The 13290-nt window shown below is 40.5% G+C and overlaps 3 protein-coding genes across 4 annotated transcripts; all 3 read right to left on the reverse strand.

Moving 5' to 3' along the window:
- Nucleotides 1-2032: 2032 nt before the first annotated feature.
- smim36 (small integral membrane protein 36) lies at nucleotides 2033-4544 on the reverse strand. The gene is made up of 2 exons (XM_077738532.1): nucleotides 4059-4544; nucleotides 2033-3028 (listed from the first exon to the last, which is right to left on the reverse strand). Exon 1 carries the CDS (start codon nucleotides 4420-4422, stop codon nucleotides 4132-4134), a length of 291 nt encoding a protein of 96 aa, XP_077594658.1. The 5' UTR covers nucleotides 4423-4544; the 3' UTR covers nucleotides 2033-3028; nucleotides 4059-4131.
- A 1623-nt stretch (nucleotides 4545-6167) lies between these two features.
- On the reverse strand, nucleotides 6168-8523 carry LOC144211580 (transmembrane protein 100-like). 2 transcript variants are annotated; one of them, XM_077738938.1, is made up of 2 exons: nucleotides 8407-8523; nucleotides 6168-7599 (listed from the first exon to the last, which is right to left on the reverse strand). In XM_077738938.1, exon 2 carries the CDS (start codon nucleotides 7579-7581, stop codon nucleotides 7114-7116), a length of 468 nt encoding a protein of 155 aa, XP_077595064.1. In that variant the 5' UTR covers nucleotides 7582-7599; nucleotides 8407-8523; the 3' UTR covers nucleotides 6168-7113. The 2 variants fall into 2 exon arrangements, with proteins under 2 accessions (XP_077595064.1, XP_077595065.1); XM_077738939.1 differs by having other exon boundaries at nucleotides 6168-7575; nucleotides 8407-8508.
- Nucleotides 8524-10324: 1801 nt separating this feature from the next.
- On the reverse strand, nucleotides 10325-13120 carry LOC144211468 (uncharacterized). Its single transcript, XM_077738760.1, has 6 exons — nucleotides 12631-13120; nucleotides 11830-11917; nucleotides 11678-11769; nucleotides 11439-11603; nucleotides 11279-11370; nucleotides 10325-10709 (listed from the first exon to the last, which is right to left on the reverse strand). The coding sequence occupies exons 1-6, from the start codon at nucleotides 12933-12935 to the stop codon at nucleotides 10633-10635; spliced, it is 819 nt and encodes a 272-aa protein (XP_077594886.1). The 5' UTR covers nucleotides 12936-13120; the 3' UTR covers nucleotides 10325-10632.
- Nucleotides 13121-13290: the final 170 nt, after the last annotated feature.

Here is a 13290-nt window from a genome sequence, read left to right on the forward strand (position 1 = left end):
TGCAACATTACGTCTAACAGGTCTACAATTACCGTATTATCCGCATTATAATGCTACGTCGGGCCTTTACTCCCACCCATGGTGAGTCGAGCCAATGAGGGTCTCCAGATTGTCTTTGCTGAACCTTTGTTCCCAGCATGCACCTGTGCACTTGACACATGATCATTTCTAGTACGTGCATTTATATGTATATTATGTAATGTGCACTTGGCTGCCTTCTAAAGCCCATTTTCTGTTTGTCTTATATTATCTTCTCAGCAGTATTTTATACCACATACTGGTGTCTGTGTATATAAATTATATATATTTGGGGTTAGAAAATCCTAACCCTAATATATAGCTATATGTATAGACAGAACCCAAAAAATGCCAAAACAAAGTTCCATTCTTAAATGTCTTATTTTTGTAAAAATTCCAGACTTTGTTTCACAAAAAGATTTAAAAAGGAAAAATCACTTCACATAATGAACCCAAAGAGCAACTATTCTATACAAAATTATGAATAACCAAATGAAAACTTGAATAATAGAAGTTTATATACACATTAGATATATTTTATTAATAAATGCATCACTAAAATAAAAGATTTATACATAGTAGAACTTGTTTTATTTAAATGTTTAGTTTTTTTGCCTTTAAATGTTGCTACGATCACATTTAAGTTATTTTCGTCAATGGCAGACAGAGAGTTAAAAAAATAATAATAATAAAGTCACAATTCCATCTACCAACATTCTTAACTATTTCCCCATCCAAATGTTTCATCTGACCAAAGCAAACGCAATTTTTTGCGTCAACTGGAAGCCATTTTGTTGTTTTGTAATGTTTGATATGACGAAACCAAACTCTTCACTATTGAATTATTATTAGTGCAATAATATTTTTATTTTAAAAAGTCATTTGTAATTTTCTGCACAGCTCAGCACTGACATGAATGTATATTGTATGGGTTTGCGCGCTATGATTACTATAGACCAAAACCAGTTGAGATGTTTGAATACTTTTTTTTTTTTTTTTTTGTACAACCATGGGTATCTTGCGTGTATTTTGGGGGGATTTGGTAACACAACTTGAAGCACTACAGTATTGAAATCTTCTTAACACGGGCATTCATTATTGTTTCCTCCATTGTAGTTGGAAATACTGCAAAAGAGTACAAATTGATAGTTGATAAATTTCATTTTCATGCAGAATGAACTTTCTATCAATGTACAGATACTTTTTTCTTGGCTGTACTGAGCCTCTCGTGAATGTAAACACACAACATCGAACATTAGTTTCGGTTTTCTTTACTTATCGTGTAATTTATGTTTCTCTTCGATCTGATGTTTCTATGCTCAATTCCTTTATTTATCCTGTTTGTTTCCATGAACATAAATAAAACATTTCAAAATTTAGATTTTTGCTTGAGTTGGCATGGCCAGAAGGGGGTAGCAAACTCATAAAAAGAACCTTTTTTTGTGTGTTTTACCTGTTATTAATATTCTAGGAGTGTTGACACAAAAACATGATAAAATTAATATATTCTTAAATGTACTATGTGCCCAAATTAAATTAAACATTTTAATATTTTTTATATTATTTTGCAATTGTATTCAAATCTAAACATATTAAAAAATATTTCAAATTTGAACTTTAGATGAATTTTATTGAAAAGTAAACACATCATCTTCACATATTTAAATGACAATAAAAATTAAATATTAATTGATTTTGAGAACATAGATCTACACATACAAGATACAGTACAAATTGCAATTTGTGTACAGCTGTTAGTTGATGTGTTTAGCAGTAAATGTGAGTAATATTACATAAGGTCATTTTGAGGACATGAAAGTAATATTTAGTTAATCCTTTTTTTAGCTTCCAAATCTGCAAGCAGCAGCTGGCCCAAGAATTAAAAGTCCTCTGCTGCTCCCAGATGTTTTATATTAATCAACAACTGTACTTCAGTTCATCTCACGGAAGAGAATTGGGAATAAAGTACAAATAAAAGTGGACAAAGGAACATCAAATTTCTATCAAAACACAAATTCATGTATTATACCAAAAGGTTCTTCAATTCAAAATAAATTTGTCATAAAATCTAATTAGTAAAAAAAAAAAAAAGGCAAATCTTAATACTGTATTCTCTGGACTATAAGTCGCACTTTATAGTTAGTTTAACCTAGCCTTAAGTACACTTATGTTGTGCTTTTTAGGCAATAACTATCCAAAAAATCTAATTAATGTTACATTAAAAGGTGCCCATTTACAATTACTTTAACGTACAATGTTTGTTCTTTATCTGATGAATCAAAAAACTGCCATTGCGCATTCTTTGGGTGGTGCGACTTATAGTCCGAAAAATACGGAATTCCAATTCAACATTGAATACAATCCATAATAAACATAATTCTTAACCAAAATAATTGTTCATCAATTGCCACAAAAGTGCCATTTTTCTGAAAAGGGATGTTATGAGGCGGAATTATATGTGACGTTCTCGCTCGCCATCAGACGGGTTGCATGTTTGTGGGCCAACAAAGTCCGGTCTTATGTAAGCCGCCCCGATGGACGCACAAAAAAGCACAAACCCATTTTTTAATACGGCCTGCTAATACTCTGCGGGTAGAGTTTAATCCACAAACATGGAAGATGGGCACAGACGGATAAGTGTGCAATTCCTCTGATGGATGAGTGACGGGCTGCATTATGTAAGCGGATTTGGCCAAAGCACCAAAACAACTTCCTTTTCATTATCCTTATGTCCTTTTTGACTTTAGTCTTTTAACACTGATGAAGATGCTTTTTGGTTTTCATAAGAGAAAAGAAAATGGCATCCAAACATTGCCATGGAAGAATAAATAATTATTGAAATTGGAACATTCTTTTCATAGTAAAAGCCCTCATTGTCATTTGGAGTCATGTGACCAACAGGTCATGTGACCTAAAGGTGAGCAAAGTCAGGTTTGGGAAGAGTCCAAAGGGATTGTGGGAGTTGTGTTCCTTGTTTTTTTTTTCCCAGCAGGCCGAGCGAGACAAAAGCCTGGAAGAAAACAACATGTGAGTACAGCTTGTGAATAATATAAAAATATTGTGAGTACACAAGGATGGTTATTGAAGAAATTCACTAATAGGCTTCCATAGATGAAGATAGATGTCCAATTTATTTGGAATGGGCAGAGATTTGTTGTCTGGCCTTTAAAGTCCAAAAAGTTGTGTGTTCTTGTATGTAATTAACAGAAAAGATAACGCCAACATCTGGGCTGATCATTAATCAGTTCTAGATGTGATGTTAATCTGGTAATCCCACTTGATATTCCGTGTGATGCGACTGCTAATCAATATGTGTAATCTTCAAACATCGTCTTGCAAATATTCTAAATATTTTTTACTTGTCACAGTCAGACTTTTGAACTGCACTAAAATTCTTTGTTTTGGTAAAAACTACATTCTCATGCACTATTATTTTAAATTAAATTTTTAATCAAATAACATTCCAACCTGTTTGAAGATGTTTTTATTATAATTCGACTGTCTGGACTTTGACAGATATCTTCTTTCATTTGCATTTAAATAGTTAGTGGGTCGGCCTCACAGTGGGGTACCTGGGTTCAAATCCAGGTCGTTCCACATAAGTGGAGTTTGCATGTTGTCTATGTGGGTTTTCTCCAGGTACTCCGGTTTCCTCCCATATTCCAAAGGCATGCATGGTAGTCTGATTGGACACTCTTAATTGCCCCTAGGTATGAATGTGAAAGTGAATGGTTGTTTGTCTCCTTGCGCCCTGGAAGTGTCTGGCCACCAATTCAGGGTATCACCCACCTCTAGTCTGAAGTCAGCTGGGAAAGGCTCCAGCACCCCCTGCAACCCTAATGATGATAAAACGATTCAGGAGATGAGATAAGATGAAATATACAATAGACTCAAAATGGAGCATTGCCCCTTTCCCCCATTTATTGCAATTGTCCACTTTAGTCTTGAATTACTTGAAACTAAAAGTCAATTTTCCAGACTTAAAGCCATTTTGTGCTTAACCCAGATTCCTAGAAATAACCTACTTGCACTTTTCTTACCCCTGATGGAGGCTCGAGTGGACGCGGACCGAGCGGGGCGCTCGCAATTTCACAGGCCGATCCCCCCCCTCGCTCAAACCAGGGTGCTCTTCTTCTCCCTATCTCGGCTCAGGTCGGGTGTTGGCGGCTCGCCAGCGCGGGTGGACGCGGGCGAGTTCTGCATGACCACCAGGCGGATGGGCGATTGTCCCGGGGCGGGCGGGGCGTTATCGGGAGCGTACTCCTTGGTGGGGTCCTTCCCCCGACAGTCGTACAAGATGCAGGAGATGAGAAAAACCAAGAGGAGGATGACATAGCTGGCCACCAGGATGATGAGGTTGAGTGTCACCGGGTCAATCTCCAGGTAGAATTCCATAAAACCCATGCTGACGCTTCATAGCGCGACCGGCGGCCGGCGAGAAGAGAGAGGAGGAGAGGTTGGGTGACGGGAGATGAAATGAGAGAGATAACACGCGCGATGGGAGCAGCGCAGCGAGCGCGCGGCAGCCGGCCGGGGCTGGGTGGGAATTAATCCCACCGTCCGTGTCGGCGACCAATGGCAAAGGCTGCTCACTTTTAATAACATAATCCGCGTTGGGACGCTCGAGGGTGGATCGTGGAAGGTTAATACCTTGAAAAGCACATCTTGGAGCAAAAAAAGTGGTTTAAACTATCAACTTTTGGACACTTTGACCTAATGACCTCTTACCTTTCAGAGTTGGTGCAAGTTTTGTAATCAGCGTTTACAAATTTTATAATCGAAATGCATTGGGTGGGGGCCCTCTCTAGTCAGGGACCCCGTTTAAAATGGGGCGGCAATTCTATTGCTACATACCACTTCCCCAACTTCCTACATTGTCCCCACCCCGCCATTTTCAACAACTGTTTAAATCCGTCAGCAGGCGCACACATGAAAGGAGGCGACTGAAGGAAAGGCCTCTCCCAGGGTGACCAGACATTCAGGGGTGCTGGAGATCATACAGTTATGATATGGGAAAGGACTATGCAATACATTTTGAATGATTTAAGTTGAGGGTAAAAGAAGACCAAATTGACATTTATTATAATCTAAAATTGAGCTGCCTGTTTTTTTTAGCCCTGATTTGATGGGTGTCCTGCCCTCCACCAGGGGTCAAAGTTGAAGAGGCGGGCGTGGACAAGCGGCAAACGTTTTCCTGTTCTCCAGCCGGTCCCTTTCATCCAATCTCTTTGCGTGCCAGGCCTTTTCCGCCCGGGAGTCTTGGGTGTGATTAGCGTTAGTGCTGCCACTGTGCTACATCTCAGGAAGGGAGGGCGCAGATGGGATATCCCTTTTCCACAGAAATCCTACTTGTCAACTTCTTTGACTTGATTCCCCAGAATTTCTCTGTCTATAAATATATATACACACATTATATATTCCTCAGAATTTCTATATCTATAAATATAAATACATATATGTGTATTTATATTTATAGATATAGTAATTATCAAGGAATCAAGTCTAAGAAGTTGACTAGTAGGGTTTCTGGGGAAAAGGGATATGTATATGTGTGTATGTGGGTGGCCCGGTGGCAAGTCTAGGGTTTGATCCCAGGTGGGTCTTCAATTTTTTAGGTTTGATGTTTTTCCCCAGACTTCCACAGGTTTTTCTCGGTATTCCGGTTTTCTCCCACATCCCCAAAAATATACATGTAGGCTAGTTAAAGGCTCTAAATTGCCCCTAGATTTGAGTGTGAGCATGAATGGTTGACCTTTGTCTCCTCGTGCCCTGCAATTGGCTGGCCATCAATTCCAGGTGTCTCCTGCCTGGTGCATTCAGTCATCTGGGATAGGCTCCAGCACCCCCTATGGCCCTTGAGAGTATAAGGGATCCAGGAAATGAATGACTGAATATGTGTGTGTTTCAAAATGACATCTATCACCATCACAATGGCAGCAATTTGTGTGATTATATTGAAGTTTTATGATGTCACTTCCTACCCACTTCCTAGGAAAAAATAATCCTGTTCACACTTCCAGCACGCCACAGTTAGGTCAGGATAAAGTTAGCGAAAGTGACCACACAGCCCTGCAACCCCCTTAAGGGACCCCTTCAACCCCCCCTTCTTGTACCCCACTTGTTGCAAGGCAACATCAACACAACACAAACAAAGTTCTGGTAACTTTATTCATAGAAAAGCATCCAGTTGTGCTTAAAGGGCAAGTGACGCATGAATAAATAAGTCAGTAAAAAAATTGGTTTATTAACTGTTCTATTTTGGTGACATTCTTTGATTATTAACAGTATTAAACATCTGAGAAGAATGTTTGGTATTTTGCTGTTACTTGTGCGTTTACATGAAAACATTTTTAATACCAAGTGCAGGACAAAGATTTTAAATTAATCTCCTAAAACGAGTACACAGTTCTTTTTTTCTGATTTTTTTTGGTGTGAAAATAATGTGTACTCGTTTTACGTGGAGTTGCAAATTTTTGTCCATTTGTCAAGAAAAAACATAGAAAGTACCGTTTTTTTGCACATTTTAGCAGCATTCATATGTCCTTAAGTCATCAAAAAGTTGTAATCCATTAAAATAAAAACATTACCCATCCCCTGGGTCAGACTGACACTTTTATCTGATTGGTCACACTGATTTACGAGTTGAGATATAATGACCAATCCAGAGAAGTCTATATACAATTGGTCCAAATCCTTCAGTTTGCCATCTACTTGCCAAAAATCCATCTAATGTCTCATCAAGCTTTCTACACAATCTAATTGCAAATTTATCAAACTAATTGTCTGCCATTGACAACAATAGACTGCCAGCCGTCTAAACTTAAATGGACCATCAATGGCAGACAATGAGTTAAACATAACTACCACGTGACCTAAAAATGATCAAGTTGCCTGTTTTCCAGAATGATAAGCCGACCTGAATAAAAAAAATACAAATAATTGCATATACAGTCAAACACAAAATAAGTCAAGACAAGAATACATTTGTTGATTTCCCAGAAAATACGCAACTTAAATTCCTAAGGCATTTAGGGAGTAGTTATGATTAATTGGAATCGGATTATCAGGAGCTCCCGGAAAGCTCCTGATTACCAATCATTTTTCCACCCTGAAGCCAAGCCTGGCAGCGTCTTCGTACCCCTGGCCGACCACCAAGTCGGCCTGGCTCTCCCTCCTCCTTTGGTCCCTCTTACCACGCTTTCGGAGCTTCCAGCAGGCCAGGCTAGCCGCCAGTAGGCCCAGTCCGGCTCCCAGGAGCACCAGCCCCAAGACGGAAATAGTGGACCCATGCGAGTTGAAGGTGTACGCCAACCCAGTCACCACCACCCCGGCGATAAGAATCACCAATCCGAAGGGCACGGTACATCGGTAGCAGGACATCTCGGCGCCCCCAGTAGCCGCGCTCAGGAGCTGCGCTTCGTTGATGTGCGGGACCCATGTTGCCGTGACGACGGCGTCGCCGTCCTTACCGCCCGAGCTGAGTTTCTCGTAGGAGAACGACGCCAAGTTGCCGTCTTCCGGCGGCACCGTCTTGCTGGCCAAGAAGAGGTGAGCCATCTTCATCAGCCAATCACAGAGCAGCTAGGTTAGACCACACAGAGGTGTTTTTGATTGACAGCTTGAATTGGGATTTAAGACAGCTATTGATAATGATACGAGCCCATGATTCAGTGTATTTGATGGTGCTTAATGTCTAAAACCATTTCGAAACAAGGTGGTTTAATCCGTCTAAGAAAATCGGTTCGGTTTACAAATATGTGACAGGAATATGTATTAACTCTGACTACCAAAATATGTCTTATCATGACACGTGTGAGCTAAATAGCTGGTATGCAATCCACCTTTATCCAGATAAAACAACCAGAATTGCATTGTATGCGCAAAAGTACTTCATTGTTTGGATTGAAGGCCAATCAGAACGTCTGATTATTATATATATATGTATACTTTCATTAATCTAGCTATGCTGACTCGAATTGAAAAGGCAAAAATCTGTTTGATTATCTACACGTGTACTTTACGCCAATGTTAATCAGGTTTTCGCGGATTCCAAATGAAAGCATAGCGAATCAGAACCGGTCGCAGCATCAGTCTGTAGCTGCCAATGATTATCTTAGCAAGTACTTTTTTTTCTATCCCTTGGCCTAACATTGTTCATGGTGGGCCAACCATAGCAACTGGTCGAAACATTTTTATTGGCAGTTTGGAACCAATTTCAACCAATGCGACCAAATATCCTAACAATCAACATATTCTCTTCCACAAGCCAATAAAAATCCCAATTAACCAGTCAAATCAGTCAAATAATCCCAAATTGAAGTTCCTTAAGACATTCCGGCTCCCAAAATCAATCAACCCAAAGACTAATTTGCTTTTTAATCAACTCACAACTGAAGTGTGCGGTTCTTCATCTCGGTGTCATCTTCCTTTTCTTTCCTCCTGGTTTGCACGCGTGGTCCCGACTAAAGCAAAGTCCGAGTGGAGATGACTATCAATAGAAAAGGGCTCCCTCCTCCTCCCTCCTCCTCTTCCTCCTCCATGAACCTCCTACTCCACCGAGCAGCAAATTTTAACTCTTTCCTGCCTTCGAATTGACACTGCGCGCAACCAGGCTTGACGTCTTTCCATCCACACAGACGTACATGCTATAAATACAACAATGGTGGGCTATCACAATGCCATTGTATACAAGCACAAGTGTTCTCGAGGGGTTAAAAATGACGAACAGAGCAGGATTCTGGTTTCCATGTTTCTCCATCCAACTGAGAACATCTGGCCTGGTTCTTTTTTTCCCCCTTTTTTCATGTTTAAATCCTCAACAGGCTGTGCTTGTGCAGGAGGTGGAGAGGAAAGGGAGGGGAAGGGAGGGGGTACCTTGGGGTCAGAGAGAGAAGGGGGCCCCCTTGATCCGGGGTGAAGCCGAGGGGTCATCTCGGCCAAAGCTGGATGGAGGTAAGCTTGAGGGAAGGGGTTTTAATATGGCGGACTGAAGTGGATAAATAAAAAGTCTACAGAAAATCCCTTTGAAGTGATTAGGGAGCAGGGAATGATGAATGTGTTCGGAAACATTCACTCATTCACTGCTCCTTAATCATCGTGTGGGTTTGTTTATATAGTGGACTGCATACAGAAGATCATCAAAAACCGTCTTAAACTCGAATGGATTTTTCATATGGGAGATTTAATAGGTCACTGTGTTGAAAAAATTACTAATTATGAAGTATTTTCATTCAGCATTTGCTATATTTGAGGAAAACGGGTCCAGCATGCATAAAGATAAACCTACAAAACTGTCTTGGTAGAAGAAGAAAAATAGTTGGGTCCTTCACTTTTAACATCACTAAGCAACTTATGGCCTAATCACTTAATTATTCAAAAAATAGTTTAAAAAATATATATAAATGAGTCCGCTTTGGGGGTTGGCTAGTATTTATTAATTAGTTTGCAAAACATTTTCAAACACTTGCTTTACAACCAATTCAGGTCACTTCAAAACTCTAGTAAACTTTAATCGAGTATACATTTTTAATGTGATTATTCGAGTCTTTTAAAACACGATTAATGAAGTATTTTTGTTTGAGTTTGACCTGAATTTTAACACATTGACGTCTGCATATATTTTTTGCACTACTTTTAAAAGGCCAGTTTAAATAAGGACTCAGTCTTCTCACAATAATTTGGAATAGCAATAGGAAATGGATGAGCGATATACTATCAGGTATAATGGAGTGTCTCGTGAGTGGTAGATGCTTGATGATCCTTCCACCTAAGATTGACGATCCTCTGCAGAGGCTGTGATGTGCATCCGAGTGCTCAATGGCTTCCTTCCCGGATTCAGTTCCGGGTGTCTGTGGAGGCTACATGAACAACAGATGGTTTGGGGAGGGGGTTGTATATCTACTGAATTTTGCACGGCTTTTCTCCTCCTGCTCTTTTTGGTTTGTGATGATTACAAAATGAAAATCAGATTTTTAGGTGATCCCTCAGGAGTGTTACAAAAGAGTTTTACACAATGTTTAGCATCATGGAAAAAAGAGAGTTTGGGTATTTAAAAGCCAAAGTAAACATGAAGCATGCAATTCATTTTTCTGGTGTTTTACAATGTAAACTTTTGCATTCAAGGCCCAAGTTGGAATTTTGAAAGGCAAAATTGGACAGCACATCTGGAGTTTATTTCCAAGATTTAAAAATGTGAGTATTTAGATTGCAGATACTTTGTTTTTTTGTGATATTAACAGTGTTACGTGTCAATCATAAGTTATCTATGCTACACTCTGCTGACATCCAGTGGCGATTGAACAAAGCCAACTTTTTAAATCATTTTTATTCCATCCTTACATGCAATTTGACATCAACACTCACAATGCAACTTGTACATGTCAATGAACATTCCAACTAAAATACTAATTAGAATCAAAGCAACACTTTAGTCAATCAAAGTGTTCTTCAGTTTGATTGTCGACGTGATGACAGCAAAATTATCAATACGGGGTCAAGCTATTGTTGTTGGTAGTATCATGATGTATGATGTAACTCTCTATATATTATATGTATTTATTTCAGGTCCAAGGGACGTTTATGTGGCAAAAGCGACATGATAACACCTGTTGGGCTTCACGTCCTTTTGAAACTGGTCAAAATGGTATCCAGGGAGCGGAACGCACTGAAGAATTCATCCTCTGTTTTTGCCCCTGTCGGTGGAGAACAACAACAGATAAGGCATGAATGGATGAAACTAACATTTAAACTTTCTGTCTAATCAGGGGTTTCTAAGATCTAGATCTAAAAAATACTGCCTACTATTTGAATGCCATGTGTTTTTTTTTTTTAACTTTTCTTTTAATATTAAATTAGTGGGTGACCACTAAGATGTTAAGTTATTCCTAACATGACTTGGTCAGACTACATGTCTATTATATTGGTCTATTCATTATAAAATAAGGACTTTTTAAGAAATTGACTAAATCATCTATTTTAGCACCTAAAAAGTATTGCATTGTATTTTACTTCCACTTTGCAATGCATTCTTTTTAGTTCCAATCCATTTTCACATCTGAAACATTAAGACTTGACTAATATAGGAATAAATGTTATTTTCATAGAGACAGATTAGTTGACTATTTGCAGAAATAATTACCAGTTGAGTGATTGCAAAAACAATCCACGACTATCAAAAATAATGGGACTATTTTGAAGTTTTAAGTGTGGACGTGACCTGCAAATGTACTTTACTCAACAGTCCATCCATGTGCTTACTTACCAACCAGCGAGACAGACCCAGAAGAAAATATGGACGCCGTCATACCAGGGCGGAAGTTATACTGCAGCGCAGGAAACAGCTCAGGTTCATAACTGAAGAAAAGTACATTGATATGAACCAAGAGCTCAACCAAGGCCTTGTGGTCTGGTCTTCAAATAACCTGCAGTGGTCTTGGTGGGCCAAGAAGAGATCCTCCAGGTTGATGGGGAATGTTTTGCAAGTACCGCCGATGTTTAACACCTTGAAGTCCAGGAAGCGTGCCGGGTATCCCAGTTTAAGGATTTTGAAGGCAAACTTCCTGGCAGCCACACGAGACTCGTTCTCGCTGCCGGAGAGGAAAACAGTCGGATTCTACCAATTGCAATGCAGACAAAAGCGGAGACGGACAGACGGACGGACCTCTTGGCTCCTGTGCAGAAAAGGATTCCGGACTGGAAGATCCTGGCTGTAGTCTGAGGCTTGCGGATCTTCATGACCAGCGACTTGAAGACCTAACAGCGGGAAATCGAAGGTCAGTGAGTTAAAAAAAGGAACAAAATGACGAGGTTTACCGTTGACAGGTGCTGCACATTCCATGAATTCCGAGCTATGAACTCCAAATCCAGATCACACCCCAGTTTCACCGAAGATGTCACGTTCCTGCACCAAAAACAATGATTTATTCCATATCCTACTATTGCTCTGAAATGTCTATGCAGTGGATATTTGTGATTTATTTACAAGTAAAAGCAAGCAGAAACATAAAACTAACATTCCTAGGGATTTACAACCCTGTTGTGATTATACCCAGTTTACTCAAAAAAGGCAATCATGACTGACATGAAACAAGCCTTGATATCTTTGCACTATTATACCCAGTTTACACTACAAGGCCATCATAACTGACATTAAACAAGCCTTGATATCAGTTTACTATCTTATAACCTCATCTCATCTCATTTTCTGAACCGCTTTATTCTCATTAGGATCACAGGGGGTGCTGGAGCCCATACACAGCCTCACACCCATACCTCGGGGCAATTCCCCATACCTGAAGCAATTTTGAGTGTCCAATCAGCCTACCATGCATGTTTTTGGAATGTGGGAGGATACCGGAGTACCCGGAAGAAACCCACGTAGGCCCGGGGAGAGCCTGCAAACTCCAGAGATGACATGGCCTGGATTTGAACCCAGCATCCCAGACTATAACCATTTTAATCATGTTCCGGAATATAAAATACCAGATAATCAAAATAAGTGAAGACCTCATTGTTGATAGTCGTACTTATACATGCACAAACAGAATGCTCAAAATGCAAGATGTCAAAGCCAAACTTTTGTATTTTTGTTTTATGTTTTTTTGTTTTCTTAACTGAATCTGCGGACCGGTGCGGGGCTTGGCTGGCCAGCGGCCGGCAGGCCTGCGAGCGCCGGTGGTGGCAGAGGAGGAAGTGGCTGAAGTTGAGCCCCGTGGAAGGGGCATAGAGACCGGCCCCGGAAGAGTGAGCGGCACGGCAAGAGGCTGCAAAGGCTGCGGCGGTGGAGCCAGCAGCAGCGGCGAATCCATCACCACCGGGAGGAAGGCAGCCATCGGGTCGGGGTTCCTGCACAGCGCCTGCATGGCCAAAATCCTGCGCTCGTTCTCGGACAGCTGTCGGCTTTCCACCGCCAGAAACATCCTTCCCCCCACCCTGAAGCAAAGCACCAGTACAGTGGGAAAGGGACACCCTTTTTCGGGGGATACTAGTTAGGTGATCTGCGTGGCTCTCTGCGGGGAAGGAGAAGAAAGCAGTAGAGCCCACGAGCCGGTTTATTTCGAAAAGGACTCTGCAAGCCTCCAGAGGAGCACGAATTAAAGTTGGCCGTTTCAAAGAGTTTGACTCCTCACAAAGAGTTGACGTGCATGACATAGTTAGGGGATGGTTTGTGACATCAAGCAGGAGCGTGGATTTTCAGCGTGGACCCCCTCAAGTCCAGCAGACCCAGCCTACGTTTATAGATATACTTTGGTTCATAAAAGCGTGCAATGTTTT

The sequence above is a fragment of the Stigmatopora nigra genome, chromosome 18, assembly GCF_051989575.1.
Source record: "Stigmatopora nigra isolate UIUO_SnigA chromosome 18, RoL_Snig_1.1, whole genome shotgun sequence".
Taxonomy (NCBI): domain Eukaryota; kingdom Metazoa; phylum Chordata; class Actinopteri; order Syngnathiformes; family Syngnathidae; genus Stigmatopora; species Stigmatopora nigra.